The sequence below is a fragment of the Heptranchias perlo genome, chromosome 3 (genome assembly GCF_035084215.1).
Source record: "Heptranchias perlo isolate sHepPer1 chromosome 3, sHepPer1.hap1, whole genome shotgun sequence".
Taxonomy (NCBI): Eukaryota; Metazoa; Chordata; class Chondrichthyes; order Hexanchiformes; family Hexanchidae; genus Heptranchias; species Heptranchias perlo.
In genome coordinates, this window is record NC_090327.1 from 43051472 (window position 1) to 43064859 (window position 13388).

The 13388-nt window shown below is 45.0% G+C and overlaps 1 protein-coding gene across 1 annotated transcript in view; it reads right to left on the minus strand.

Annotated features, from left to right (window-relative positions):
• tmem67 (transmembrane protein 67) overlaps positions 1 to 13388 on the minus strand; it is a 219944-nt gene that overhangs the window by 17495 nt on the left and 189061 nt on the right. Inside the window, exons 22-25 of the mRNA XM_067979343.1 lie at positions 4495 to 4575; positions 4263 to 4379; positions 2876 to 2992; positions 2671 to 2775 (exon numbers count right to left, since the gene is read on the minus strand). Of these exons, the coding sequence (XP_067835444.1) occupies positions 2671 to 2775; positions 2876 to 2992; positions 4263 to 4379; positions 4495 to 4575 (420 nt within the window). The remainder of the gene's footprint in view (positions 1 to 2670; positions 2776 to 2875; positions 2993 to 4262; positions 4380 to 4494; positions 4576 to 13388) is intronic.

Here is a 13388-nt window from a genome sequence, read left to right on the forward strand (position 1 = left end):
TAGACAAAAGTTTACACTGAGCCGCATGAAGAGAAATAAGTCAGATTATCAAAAGCTGGGTCAAAGAGGTAAGTTTTAAGGAACGACTTAAAGGAGGAGAGAGAGGTACAGAGGCGGAGAAATTTAGGGAGGGAATTCCAGAGCTTAGGGCCTAGGCAGCTGAAGGCACGGCCACCAAGGGTGGCGCAATTAAAATCAGGGATGTGCAAAAGGCAAGAATTGGAGAAGCGAAGACATCTCAGAGGGTTGTAGTGCTGGAGGAGGTTACAGAGATAGGGAGGGGTGAGGCCATGGAGGGATTAGAACACAAGGATGAGAATTTTAAAATTGAGGCATTGCAGGACCAGGAGCCAATGTAGGTCAGCGACCACAGGGGTGATGGGTGAATGGGGCTTGGTGCGAGTTAGTATATGGGCAGCAGAGTTTTGGATGAGCTCAAGTTTATGGAGGGTGGAAGTTGGAGGCTGGCCAGGAGAGCATTGGAATAGTTGAATCTAGAGGTAATAAAAGCATGGATGGGGGGTTCAGCAACAGATGAGCTGAGGCAGGTAGACAGGGCAATATTACGGAGGTGGAAGTAGGAGAGGATGATGGCTTTTGGAGAGAATATGCGGTCGGAAGCTCAGCTCAGGGTCAAATAGGACACCAAGATTGCGAACAATCCGGTTCAGCCTCAGACAGTTGCCAGCCGGGGATAGATTTTGTGGCAGGGATAGAAGATAATGGCTTTGATCTTCCCAATATTTAATTGGAGGAAATTTCTGCTCATCCAATACTAGATGTTGGTCAAGCAGCATGACAAATCAGAGGCAGTGGAAGGGTCAAGAGAGGTGGTGGTAAGATAAAGCTGGGTGTTGAAATCTGATGTTGTGTTTTCAGATGATGTCGCTGAGAGGCAGCAAGTAGATGAGAAATAGGAGGGGGCCAAGCATAAATCCTCGGGGGATTCCAGAGGTAATGATGCAGGAGCGGGAAGAGAAGCCATTGCAGGAGGTTCTCTGGTTGCCACTGGATAGATAGGAATGGAACCAGGCAAGGGCAATCCCACTCAGCTGGACATTGGAGGAGAGGCATTGGAGGGTGGTGTGGTCAGCCATGTCAAAGGATGAGGAGAGATAGTTCACCATGCTCACAGTCACACAGGGTGTAATTTGTGACTTTGATAAGGGCCGCTTCATTGCTATGGCTGGGGCGGAAACCTGATTGGAGAGGTTCAAACATGGAGTTGCGCTAAAGATGGGCACGGATTTGGGAAGTGACGACATGTTCAAGGACTTAGGAGAAGAAAGGGAGGTTGGAGATGGGGTGGTAGTTTTCAAAGATGTAGTGGTCAAGGGTGGGTTTTTTGAGGGAGGGGTGAAGACAGCAGATTTGAAAAGGAGAGGGACAGTACCTCAAGGAGAGGGAACCGTTAACAATATCAGCTAACATGGAGGCCAGGAAGGGAAGTTAGGTGGACAGCGGTTTGGTGGGAATAGGGTTGAGGGAGCAGGAGGTGGGTCTCATGGACAAGATGAGCTTGGAGAGGGCATGAGGGGAGATAGGAGAAACTAGAGAAAGATGCGAGTTCAGGGCTAGGGCAGGGGGGTACCTTGGGGGGAAGTTTGGCTTGGTAGGCTAGGGGAAGGGAGGGAAGCGGCAGAGGCAGCTGAACGGATGGTCTCAATCTTAGTGACAAAGAAGTCCAGGAGTTCCTCACATTTGTACTCTTGCCACAAAATGGATAATTTCCAAAGGCAAACTGATGAATTCACTGGCCCTGGCAAACAATGTATCAATAAAATGCATGATGCAGGTATGCCCTTAAGACTGGGAGATGTGACAGAAATCTTGTGTGGTTGCTTGGTAGGAGGTCGCTGCATAAAAGCTCAATGCACCTGTAACCTTCACAGCCACTGACAACCTGTGCTGGAAGTTTTTCTCTAGTCTGGCTGTAGGAGTGTGCATAGTTTTGTTATCGTCTTTTTCAGGAATACAGATGTTTTCAGATATATGCAGATACAAGAACCAAGTCATGTACACACGGGTGGATGGATTCAAATGGAATGTCTAAGGTGCAAACACACCTGTCAGCATGTATCCTCTAATTCTCATGCTCCTCTACAACCTGCTAATAGAGAGGTTTCTCTACAGGGTTACCCATAGATCCTTGTAAGTCAGTATACCATTTACTGGATAAAAAAGGTACAGATGACATATACAGTACATATTTAAGAAGCTAGCAGGAAAGCTCCAAGAAATTTCCTTATCTTCCTTTGTCCAACCACATCAATGTGGCAGAGAAATAGTGACGTAAACAGAAACATCACATGTAACTTCAGCAGCAAGAATCTAATTGCAGGGCCTTCTTTGCAGCTCCCAATTTATACAGGTGCTTAGCCTCTGGAGTACCTATCGGGTTCTCAACTTGCGTCATGGTGATCTCCCGTCATTTGCTTCAAAAGTGGAGTTATAATGAGCCTGGCTCACAGCTTTCCAAATCTAGTAACTTTCATGAATGAAAGATAAGAATGTAATGATCAGGATTCTGATTAGATATCATAAGAATCAGTGGTCAAGATAAAGTAATTATTTTGTTATGACAACCAGTATAAACATAAAGCTTTGAAGCTGGCTAATGGAATATACTGTTATCACTTTCAAGATTGGCAAAATTAATATGATACTTACATGATCAATGAATGAACCAAGAAATTTATTGGTGGTATTATAGGCCTTCATTCTATGTTCAATAGAGTCACCAGAACAATTCAACAACCGCGCAGGTCCATTTGTCTGCAAAATTGGTACAAAATTTAGGAACAGAGCATTTAAACTATTCTCCAACACATATTTTGGAAATGTCTTATGGTAATAAATTAATTGGTACTCAGACCCAATGTAATGGTTCTCGAATCTTGTCATATTGCTCTCTGATCTTGCTTGTGATGAATATCTGAAATGTCTCAGTTTCTGTATTGGGAAGCAAGCCTCTCTGACCACACAGGTTTTCCTGTGAAGGAATGATTATTTGGCGATCAGAATGACCAAATTTAAAATTGATACAGATTTCACTTAATAGTTGTTACTTTCAATAATTACAGAACAAATAAATAAAACCCATAAGAGCTCTATAGACTTGAGATTCAAAAGGAAACGTAAGAGGGCCGATTTTTCTGAGTACATGCAAAGATGGAAATGAGGAGGAATTTCTTCTCCCAGAGGGTCGTGAATTTTTGGAATTCTTTACCCCAAAAAGCTGTGGAGGCTGAGTCATTGAATACATTCAAGGCTGAGTTAGACACATTTTTGATCAGCAAGGGTGTCAAAGGATATGGGGAAAAGGCGGGAAAGTGGAGTTGAGGTAAAAATCAGATCAGCCATGATCTCATTGAATGGCAGAGCAGGCTCGAGGGGCCGAATGGCCTACTCCTGCTCCTATCTCTTATGGTCTTATGCAGCTAGCAGAGAGCATTATCTACTGGCTGCACATATCAGCAGATTGCAGCAGTGTGCCCTCAGTTTCCCATATTTATGGTCAGTAGGTGAAGCTCCCAACCAGCAGTGTGTACTCAGAAAATTGGCCATAAATAGTTATATGTCTTTGATGTAAGTGTGCATTGAAGAATCACTTAAAAATGTACAAAATTATGTCAAAACCTCTAGGATAGGATCTCTGCTTGGTGAAGTTTACGTACAAAAGCTTAAAATGCTGATACTAAATTCTTGTTTATGCTGGATTAGGGAGCAAAAATAGCATCCAGGAAAGTAGTATGAGCATTTTGAGCACTTACATGTGAACTTTGTCGATCTGAAGTTCTGTTCTATTAACAGTACTAATGTATAATTATGAGAACCCAGATAGCATATCACATACTGGATAGTTTTTCTAATCCATTAGTTTAATGGAAAGCAGAACAGTTTATTTTTGAGATATTTAGTGCCTTGAAAGGCTTTGCAAAGAAAATAAGTGCACAGTATGAATTCCATAAGATAGGTATATTTGAAGCCCTACATAAATTGAAAGATGTAACAAAAAATTAATGGCCTCATTTTGCTCTACATAAATATGTGAAATAAACTAAACTACAAATGCTGGAAAATCAGAAATAAAAACAGAAAATGCTGGAGTACACAGCAGACCTCTTATCGACTGAAAGAGAAAGAGACCTTTCTTCAGTCATTAACTTTTTCATTTTTCAGATACTGGCATATATTTCCAGCATTTTCAGTGTTTATTTCTGCTGTACACATGTTGAATTTTGTGCGATAAGTTATTATACCGCCTCTCTCTTTAGATTAAGGTTCATTTCTTCCATGTTGGTGTCTGCATGACCATGCACAGACCGCCCATGGATGTAGTATCCAAAGCATCTGTGTGACAAAATGATAACGGATATCTACAAAATAAGAATATAGAAGAATAAATATCTACTTTGATTTTGTGAAAACAATTTTGAAAAATGTGCTAAACTTTTCAGAAGAAAAAGTTAAATATTACAGTATAATACTCACATTACTTATTGAGCAGACATCAATAAACTGACTTATTCTGTCTTCCACAAATCGTTCATAAATACTTCTACAGAAAATTATCTACAAACAAAATACACTTGTTTAACCATTTGAAGCTACATTTCAAAATGATCAAAAATTACTACTCTTCATTTACACATACTGTACTGACCTGTTTACAAATTGATTCATGTAACATAAGACCATACCTTATTCAATTGAAATTTCAGACATTTTTGGGAGCGCAAAACTTGAACAGCGAGGACTTTGTACTTACAAAGAATTATGATTAACTTTAATGTCCTTTTATTTCTACTGATTTGAAGTAGTTTTATTTAAATGATATGGGGGGAATTCGCCAAGAGAATTTACTGAGCTTGGCACTGTGAAGGAGCTAAAGTATATTGATAGAGATCATCATCAACTTTATAAAAAGGCAGAACAAGGAACGGCAATTCAAACTATTTAGCCTCAGTAATCTTGCAATTTTATACATGCACATTAATAGTTCCTTCACAATCTCAGCAGGCCTACCAACTCTACTGCATTTGGCAGGAGCCTCACAAATGTGACTGCAATCTTAGCCTGTGGAAGAATCTTTTTCCATATCGTAGAATGGCACAACAAAGATAATGGGGGTTAAATTGGTCTGAGTAACATCCACTTTTTAGGCACTACGTGGCCATCTAAGATTTGAAAAAGGGGTCTGAGATGCGCGCACACACTCCCAAGGGGAAGTTTGCAGGATGCCATCCTGGTAAAATAATATCAACCGCCGGTAGTATGCAGAGCAGGCAAATCATGACATCAGTGTGCAACACTGGTTTGAAGCCCGCATTGCCATTTTGGAACTCAACAGTCCATACCTTGCTCAGCAGAATATGAAAGATGTAGTATTTACAGGTTAGTTACTGGATTATTTCTTCTGGCTGCTGGTCGACTTGCAGCCGTTTTTGGAGGATTTCTAGAGTTGTTAAAGCTTTCATTAATCTACAGGGAATGGTCTGGCTGCTCTTGCAGTCCTGTGACTCTTGTATACTGCACAAGGAAATCGGCTCCAGACATGGGGGCCTGGTAGGGCAAACTCTCGGTATTGAATATGACTGGGAGAATGAAGGGAGACAGTGCAGAGAAGGACAAGGTGCCAGAAGAGGAAAAGGAGGAGGATTCAGCACGAGGCCATATCCAGAGGGTCTTCAGGAAGTAATTCTCATACCTCAACTTCAGTGAGCACCAGTGCATGAGGGGCCTTCGCTTCACCAAGGAGGCATTCAGTGAGATATGTCAGCTGCTGTGGCCACAACTGCAGTCTCAAAGCAGCACAGAGTGAGGGAGCACGGAGTAGCAGCTATCGACGGAGTCTGGTTTCGACAGAGTCTGTAATTGCGAATTTGGTGAGTGAGGGGATTCGGTGTAGTAAGGGGTGAGGGGCATTTGTTTAGACGGCAGCGCGGAGAGGAGCATACCGAGAGCGGGTCACAGCAACAACAAAACCAAACTGCAGTGTGACGTTACAGGTAAGGCAGGTAAGTGGTTGGTGGTAAGTATCTCTTCTGTCTTCTTCTTTCTTAGGACTGTGGGCTAAGTGACTTATAGCATAAAACTACATTTTTTTTAAAAAAACCTAAACTTAATTTAATAAATTAAATAAAGCCAGTACTTGGTTCAACCGAAAAATAATTTGATTGGCATTGTAGTAATCAATTAAATAAATAAAATAGTTATGACAGGGCAGGAGATGTGTTGCAACTGCAATGTGTGGGAGCAACTGGACAGTTTTGTCCAGGGCGACTACATCTGTGGTAAGTGTCTGCAGCTCGAGGAACTTCGGCTCCGAGTTGAGGAGCTGGAGTCCGAGCTGCAGACATTGCGAGGCATCAGGGAGGGAGAAAGTTACCTGGACACTTTGATCCAGGAGGCAGTCACACCCCTTAGACTAAATACTGTAGAATTTGGTCAGGGCACGTGGTCAGGGACAGGAGGGTGTGAGTGAGGCAGGTATGGGGATCCAGGAGGTAGCACTGCAGGAGCCTCAGCCTCTGCACTTGTCCAAAAGATACGAGATTCTTGCAGCCCTTGTGGACGAGTGCAGGGACTGCAGGGAGGAAGAGTAAACTGGCCACGGCATTGTGGTTCAGGGGGCCATTCAAGTGGGGGGAGTAAAAAGAATATGGTTGTAGTAGGCGACAGTATAGTTAGAGGGATAGATACTGTTCTCTGCAGCCAAGCGTGAGAGTCCCGAAGGCTGTGTTGCCTACCTGGTGCCAGGGTTAAGAACATCTCCTCAGGGCTGGAGAGAAACTTGGAGTGGGAGGGGGAGGATCCAGTTGTCGTGGTCCACGTAGGTACCAACGACATAGGTAGGACTAAGAAAGAGGTTCTACTGAGGCAGTTTGAGCAGCTAGGGACTAAATTAAAAAGCAGAACCACAAAGGTGATAATCTCCGGATTGTTACCTGAGCCACGAGCAAATTGGCACAGGGTAAATCAGATCAGAGAGATGAATGCGTGGCTCAAAGATTGGAGTGGGAGAAGTGGGTTTTGATTCATTGGGCACTGGCACCAGTACTGGGGAAAGAGGGAGCTGTTCCGTTGGGACGGGCTTCACCTGAACCATGATGGGTCCAGTGTTCTGGCAAACCGAATAACTAGGGCGGTAGAGAAGGCTTTAAGCTAAATAGGGAGGGGGGAGGGCTCAGATGGGGCGAAGTTTAGATTGATAAAGAGAAAAGACAAGGAAGTAGTACAGGAAAGTGATGGGGGTAATGATAAACAGAGTGTGTCAGGAAGGGACAGAGCGTACAAACATAAGAGTGCACTATCAAATGGGGCCGGGGTAGGAAAGAATAGTAAAAAGACAAAATTAAAGGTTCTTTATCTGAATGCGCGCATGAATTGACGGCACAAATAGAAACAAATGGGTATGATCTTGTGGCCATTACAGAGAAGTGGTTGCAAGGTGACCAAGGTTGGGAGCTAAATATTCAGGGTTATTTAACATTTCGGAAGGATAGGAAAAAAGGTAAAGGTGGTGGGGTAGCTCTGTTAATGAAGGATGAAACTGGTATAATAGTGAGAAATAATCTTGGCTCAGAAGACCAACATGTCGAATCAATTTGGGTGGAGGTAAGAAATAGCAAGGAAAGAAATCACTGGTGGGAGTAGTATATAGGCCCCCTAACAGTAGCTACACTGTAGGGCGAAATATTAATCAGGAAATGAGGGGGGCTTGTAAAAAAGGTAATGCAATAATCATGGGCGATTTTAACTTTCACATTGATTGGACAAATCAAATTGGCAAAAATAGCCATGAGGAGGAGTTCATAGAGTGTATGAGGGACTGTTTCTTAGACCAATAGGAGGGGAACCAACAGGGAACATGCCATTTTAGATCTGGTAATGGGTAACGAAACAGGATTAATTAATGATCTCAAAGTAAAGGATCCCTTGGGAAGCAGTGATCATAACATGATAGAATTTCACATCCAGTTTGACAGCGAGGATCTTGGGTCTGAAACTACTGTATTAAACTTAAATAAGGGCAATTATAAAGGAGTGAGGGCGGAATTGGCTAAAGTGGACTGGGTAAACAGATTAGATGGTATGATGGTGGATAAGCAGTGGCAAACATTTAAAAAGATATTTAAGACTTGCAACAAAAATATATCCCTGTTAGGAGGAAAGACTCCACAAAAAGGCTGAACCAACCATGGCTAACTAAGGAAGTCAAAGATGGTATCAGGTTAAAAGAAAAAGCAAAAAAACATGGCAAGGATTACTGGTAAGCCCGAAGATTGGGAAAAATTTAAAAACCAGCAAAGGATGACTAAAAGAATAATGAAGAGGGAGAAAATAAATTATGAGAGTAAACTAGCAAGAAATATAAAAACTGACAGTAAAAGCTTCTACAAGTATATAAAAAGGAAGAGGGTAGCTAAAGTAAACATTGGTCCCTTAGATGATGAGACTGGGGAAATAATAATGGAAAACAAGGAAATGGCAGAGGAATTGAACAGATATTTTGTATCTGTCTTCACAGTAGAAGACATTAATAATATTCCAATAATAGTGGAAAATCAAGGGGCAAAGGGGAGGGAGGAACTAAAAACTATCACTAGAGAAAAAGTACTAGGTAAACTAATGGGTCTAAAGGCTGATAAGTCCCCTGGACCTGATGGCTTGCATCCGAGGGTCTGAAAGGAAGTGGCTACAGAGATAGTGGATGCATTGGTTGTAACCTTCCAGAATTCACTGGACTCTGGCAAGGTCCCAGCGGATTGGAAAACCGCAAATGCAACACCCCTATTCAAGAAGGGAGTGAGACAGAAAGCAGGCAACTATAGACCAGTTAGCCTAACATCTGTCATTGGGAAAATGCTAGAATCCATTATTAAGGAAGTAGTAGCAGGACATTTGGAGACTCAAAATACAATCAAGGAGAGTCAACATGGTTTTATGAAGGGGAAATCGTGTCTGACAAATTTATTAGAGTTCTTTGAGGAAGTAACGGGCAGGGTGGATAAAGGGGAACCAATGGATGCAGTATATTTGGATTTCCAAAAGGTGCCACATAGAAGATTCCTGCACAAGATAAGAGCTCATGGTGTTGGGGGTAATATACTGGCATGGATAGAGGATTGGCTAAATAACAGAAAACAAAGAGTCAGGATAAAAGGGTCATTTTCAAAATGGCAATCTGTAACTAGTGGGGTGCCGCAGGGATCAGTGCTGGGGCCTCAACTATTTACAATATATATCAATGACTTGGATGAAGGAACAGTGTGTTTTTAGCCAAATTTGCTGATGATACAAAGATAGGTGGAAAAGCAAGTTGCGATGAGGACACAAAGGGCGTTATTTTAGCACCCGCTATCGGGTGCGTTCCTGGCGGGGGGGCTCTGAAAATCGGAGAATCCCAGCGCGGTACCGGAGCCCGCCCCGAACTCGCGCACTTCCGGGTTCCCCGCTGACACGCCGGCATGCGTGCGCAGCCCCCGCAGGTGGGAATCCCGCAGGCAATTAAAGCCAGCGGGGTTCCACTTGAAGGTATTTATTTAGGTATTTCAGGTCATTAACTGACCTGATTAAGGGATTATGTGGGATTTTAGAGCAAACTGGGACTGTTTCCCACACTGGGGGAAACACTCCCAGGTCAAATAGACGTGTTGCAGCTGTCAGCCTGTGGCAGCTGCAAAGGTCCATTTGACAGGTGTTTGGGGGAGACCCTCACCCATTGCAGGAGGCCACTCTGTCACTTGGGACAAAGTTTGGCCTCCACCACCCTACTCCTGACAGTCAAAGTCACCAACCTGCACACTTATCCTGGGGTCCAGAGACATGTACCTACCTTGCGGACCCCCTCAGATGTACATCTTGCGGATGGGGGCCGCTGTAGCTGCAGTCATGACCTCCTCGGAGGGCGAACAGCATCACCAGCCTCACCAGCCTCGACTTCCACGCCGTCCACCTCTGACACGTGGAGCTCCACAACAGAGTGCTGTGACACATCCACCTGTACAGCAGGAGGGAGGGCTACCGCAGAGAGAGATGCGTCGCAGAGGGCACTACCCTTGCCACAGGGTCCACAGACCGAGGCTCAGCTTCCTGGACCTCTCTGAGCAGCAGTGCACACGGAGGCTCAGAGTCACTCAACATGTAGTCGTGGACATCTGCAGCCTCTTTCATGCCGAGCTGCTCCTGGCTGGCCCGAGCACCATCTTCTTACCTATCGCTGTCAAAGTCACCACTGCCCTCAACAACTTCTCCTCTGCATCCTTCCAGGGTGCAACTGGGGACATCGCCGATGTCTCTCAGTCGTCTGCGCAAAAGAACCCTGCAAATACACCTACACCCACTCTGCAGTGACACAATGGGTGGCATCAGTGTGGGTCCTCATAGTGATCCTCAGGAGAGGGCATTATTGCACAAACCAGACAGGATTCACGAAGACATGGCAGTAGTGGTGCCAATATAATATGTAATGTGAGTTGGTCAGAAATTCAATATAAGTAACACCCATGACAAACCCTCAAACACCCTTGTGCATCCCCTTCATGCTCACGACACGTTTGCCTTACGCTCCCTACTGCACATATGTGATGCATGCCCTGTGGCAGGTTGAGTGAGGCTGGCCGTGAAAGAGATGCACGAGAGGGTGAGTATGAGAGAGAGCCATGAGATTGTATGAGGATTGGGTTGAGTGGTAGTGGCGGGATGAGTACTGGCGAGGTGAGTAAGTGCAGGTAAGATGAGGATGAGATTGTAGCATCCAATCCACTAATTGGATCCACTTACCTGCTCCTCCGGGTTCCCCACTGCTGATCTGCGCGTCGGGCGGGCTGCGCATGCGCAGTAAGATCTGTCAGCTGGAGGCGCTCTATTTAAAGGGGCAGTCCTCCACTGACAGATGCTGCAACAAATAGAAAAAATTACAGCATGGAGCAGCCCAGGGGGAAGGCTGCTCCCAGTTCAATGATGCCTCACTCCAGGTATCAATACATGGGGTGAGGAGGAGGGGGAAGACAGAGATCTTCCTCCCGGCGTGCGGGAGGAAGCGGCCTGCCTCTGCCACCAAGAAGGCCTGGCTCAAGGTGGCAGAGGAGGTCACCAGCGCAACCAACGTATCGCCCACCTGCATACAGTGCAGGAGGCGCTCCAATGACCTCAGTAGGTCAGCCAAAGTGAGTACACGTAGTCTTTCCCGTACACTCCGTCTCCCACATCACTTCCCCCACCCCACATCTCCTTCAGCACTGCCAACACAACTCTGTCATATCACCCCTCATACCCACTCAAACCTCATCGCAACTTGCTTTTCCACCTATCTTTGTATCCTCAGCAAATTTGGCTAAAAACACACTGTTCCTTCATCCAAGTCATTGATATATATTGTAAATAGTTGAGGCCCCAGCACTGATCCCTGCGGCACCCCACTAGTTACAGATTGCCATTTTGAAAATGCTACAATCGCACGGGAAACTGACTAATTTCACCGGGCGCGTTACCCACGCGCCCGATAGCCCCCCCGCCGAGAACCCGTAGCCGTGCTAACATCGGGCCCAAAGAGTCTGCAAAGGGATATTGACAGGTTAAGTGAATGGGCAAAAATTTGGCAGATGGAATATAATGTGGGAAAATGTGAAGTCATCCACTTTGGGAGGAAAAATAAAAAAGCAAAATATTATTTAGAGTCATAGAGTCATAGAGTCATAGAGTTATACAGCACGGATAGAGGCCCTTCGGCCCATCGTGTCCGCGCCGGCCATCAGCCCTGTCTACTCTAATCCCATATTCCAGCATTTGGTCCGTAGCCTTGTATGCTATGGCATTTCAAGTGCTCATCCAAATGCTTCTTGAATGTTGTGAGGGTTCCTGCCTCCACAACCCTTTCAGGCAGTGAGTTCCAGACTCCAACCACCCTCTGGGTGAAAAAGTTCTTTCTCAAATCCCCTCTAAACCTCCCGCCTTTTACCTTGAATCTATGTCCCCTTGTTATAGAACCCTCAACGAAGGGAAAAAGCTCCTTAGTATCCATCCTATCTGTGCCCCTCATAATTTTGTACACCTCAATCATGTCCCCCCTCAGCCTCCTCTGCTCCAAGGAAAACAAACCCAATCTTCCCAGTCTCTCTTCATAGCTGAAGCGCTCCAGCCCTGGTAACATCCTGGTGAATCTCCTCTGCACCCTCTCCAAAGCGATCACATCCTTCCTGTAGTGTGGCGACCAGAACTGCACACAGTACTCCAGCTGTGGCCTAACCAGTGTTTTATACAGCTCCATCATAACCTCCTTGCTCTTATATTCTATGCCTCGGCTAATAAAGGCAAGTATCCCATATGCCTTCTTTACCACCTTATCTACCTGTTCCGCCGCCTTCAGGGATCTGTGAACTTGCACACCAAGATCCCTCTGACCCTCTGTCTTGCCTAGGGTCCTCCCATTCATTGTGTATTCCCTTGCCTTGTTAGTCCCTCCAAAGTGCATCACCTCGCACTTTTCCGGGTTAAATTCCATTTGCCACTGTTCCGCCCATCTGACCAACCCATCTATATCGTCCTGCAGACTGAGGCTATCCTCCTCGCTATTTACCACCCTACCAATTTTTGTATCATCAGCGAACTTACTGATCATACCTTTTACATTCATATCCAAGTCATTAATGTAGACCACAAACAGCAAGGGACCCAGCACCGATTCCTGTGGTACCCCACTGGCCACAGGCTTCCAGTCACAAAAACAACCTTCGACCATCACCCTCTGCCTTCTGCCACTAAGCCAGTTTTGTATCCAAAGTGCCAAGGCACCCTGGATTCCATGGGCTCGTACCTTCTTGACCAGTCTCCTGTGGGGGACTTTATCAAAGGCCTTACTGAAATCCATGTATACCACATCCACTGCGTAACCCTCATCCACACGCCTAGTCACCCCCTCAAAAAATTCAATCAAATTAGTCAGACATGATCTTCCCTTGACAAAGCCATGTTGACTATCCCTGATTAATCCTTGCTTCTCCAAGTGGAGACTAATTTTGTCCTTCAGAATTTTTTCCAATAATTTTCCTACCACTGATGTTAGGCTCACTGGCCTGTAGTTCCCCGGTTTTTCCCTACTCCCCTTCTTGAATAAAGGTATTACATTAGCGGTTCTCCAGTCCTCTGGCACATCCCCTGAGGCCAGAGAGGTTCTGAATATATGTGTCAGAGCCCCCGCAATCTCCTCCTTTGCCTCACACAATAGCCTGGGATACATTTCGTCCGGGCCTGGGGATTTATCCATTTTTAGGCCTGCTAAAACCGCCAATACCTCCTCCCGCTCGATGTTAATATGTTCGAGTATATCACAGTCCCCCTGCTGTATTTCTATGTCTACATCGTCCTTCTCCATAGTGAAAACA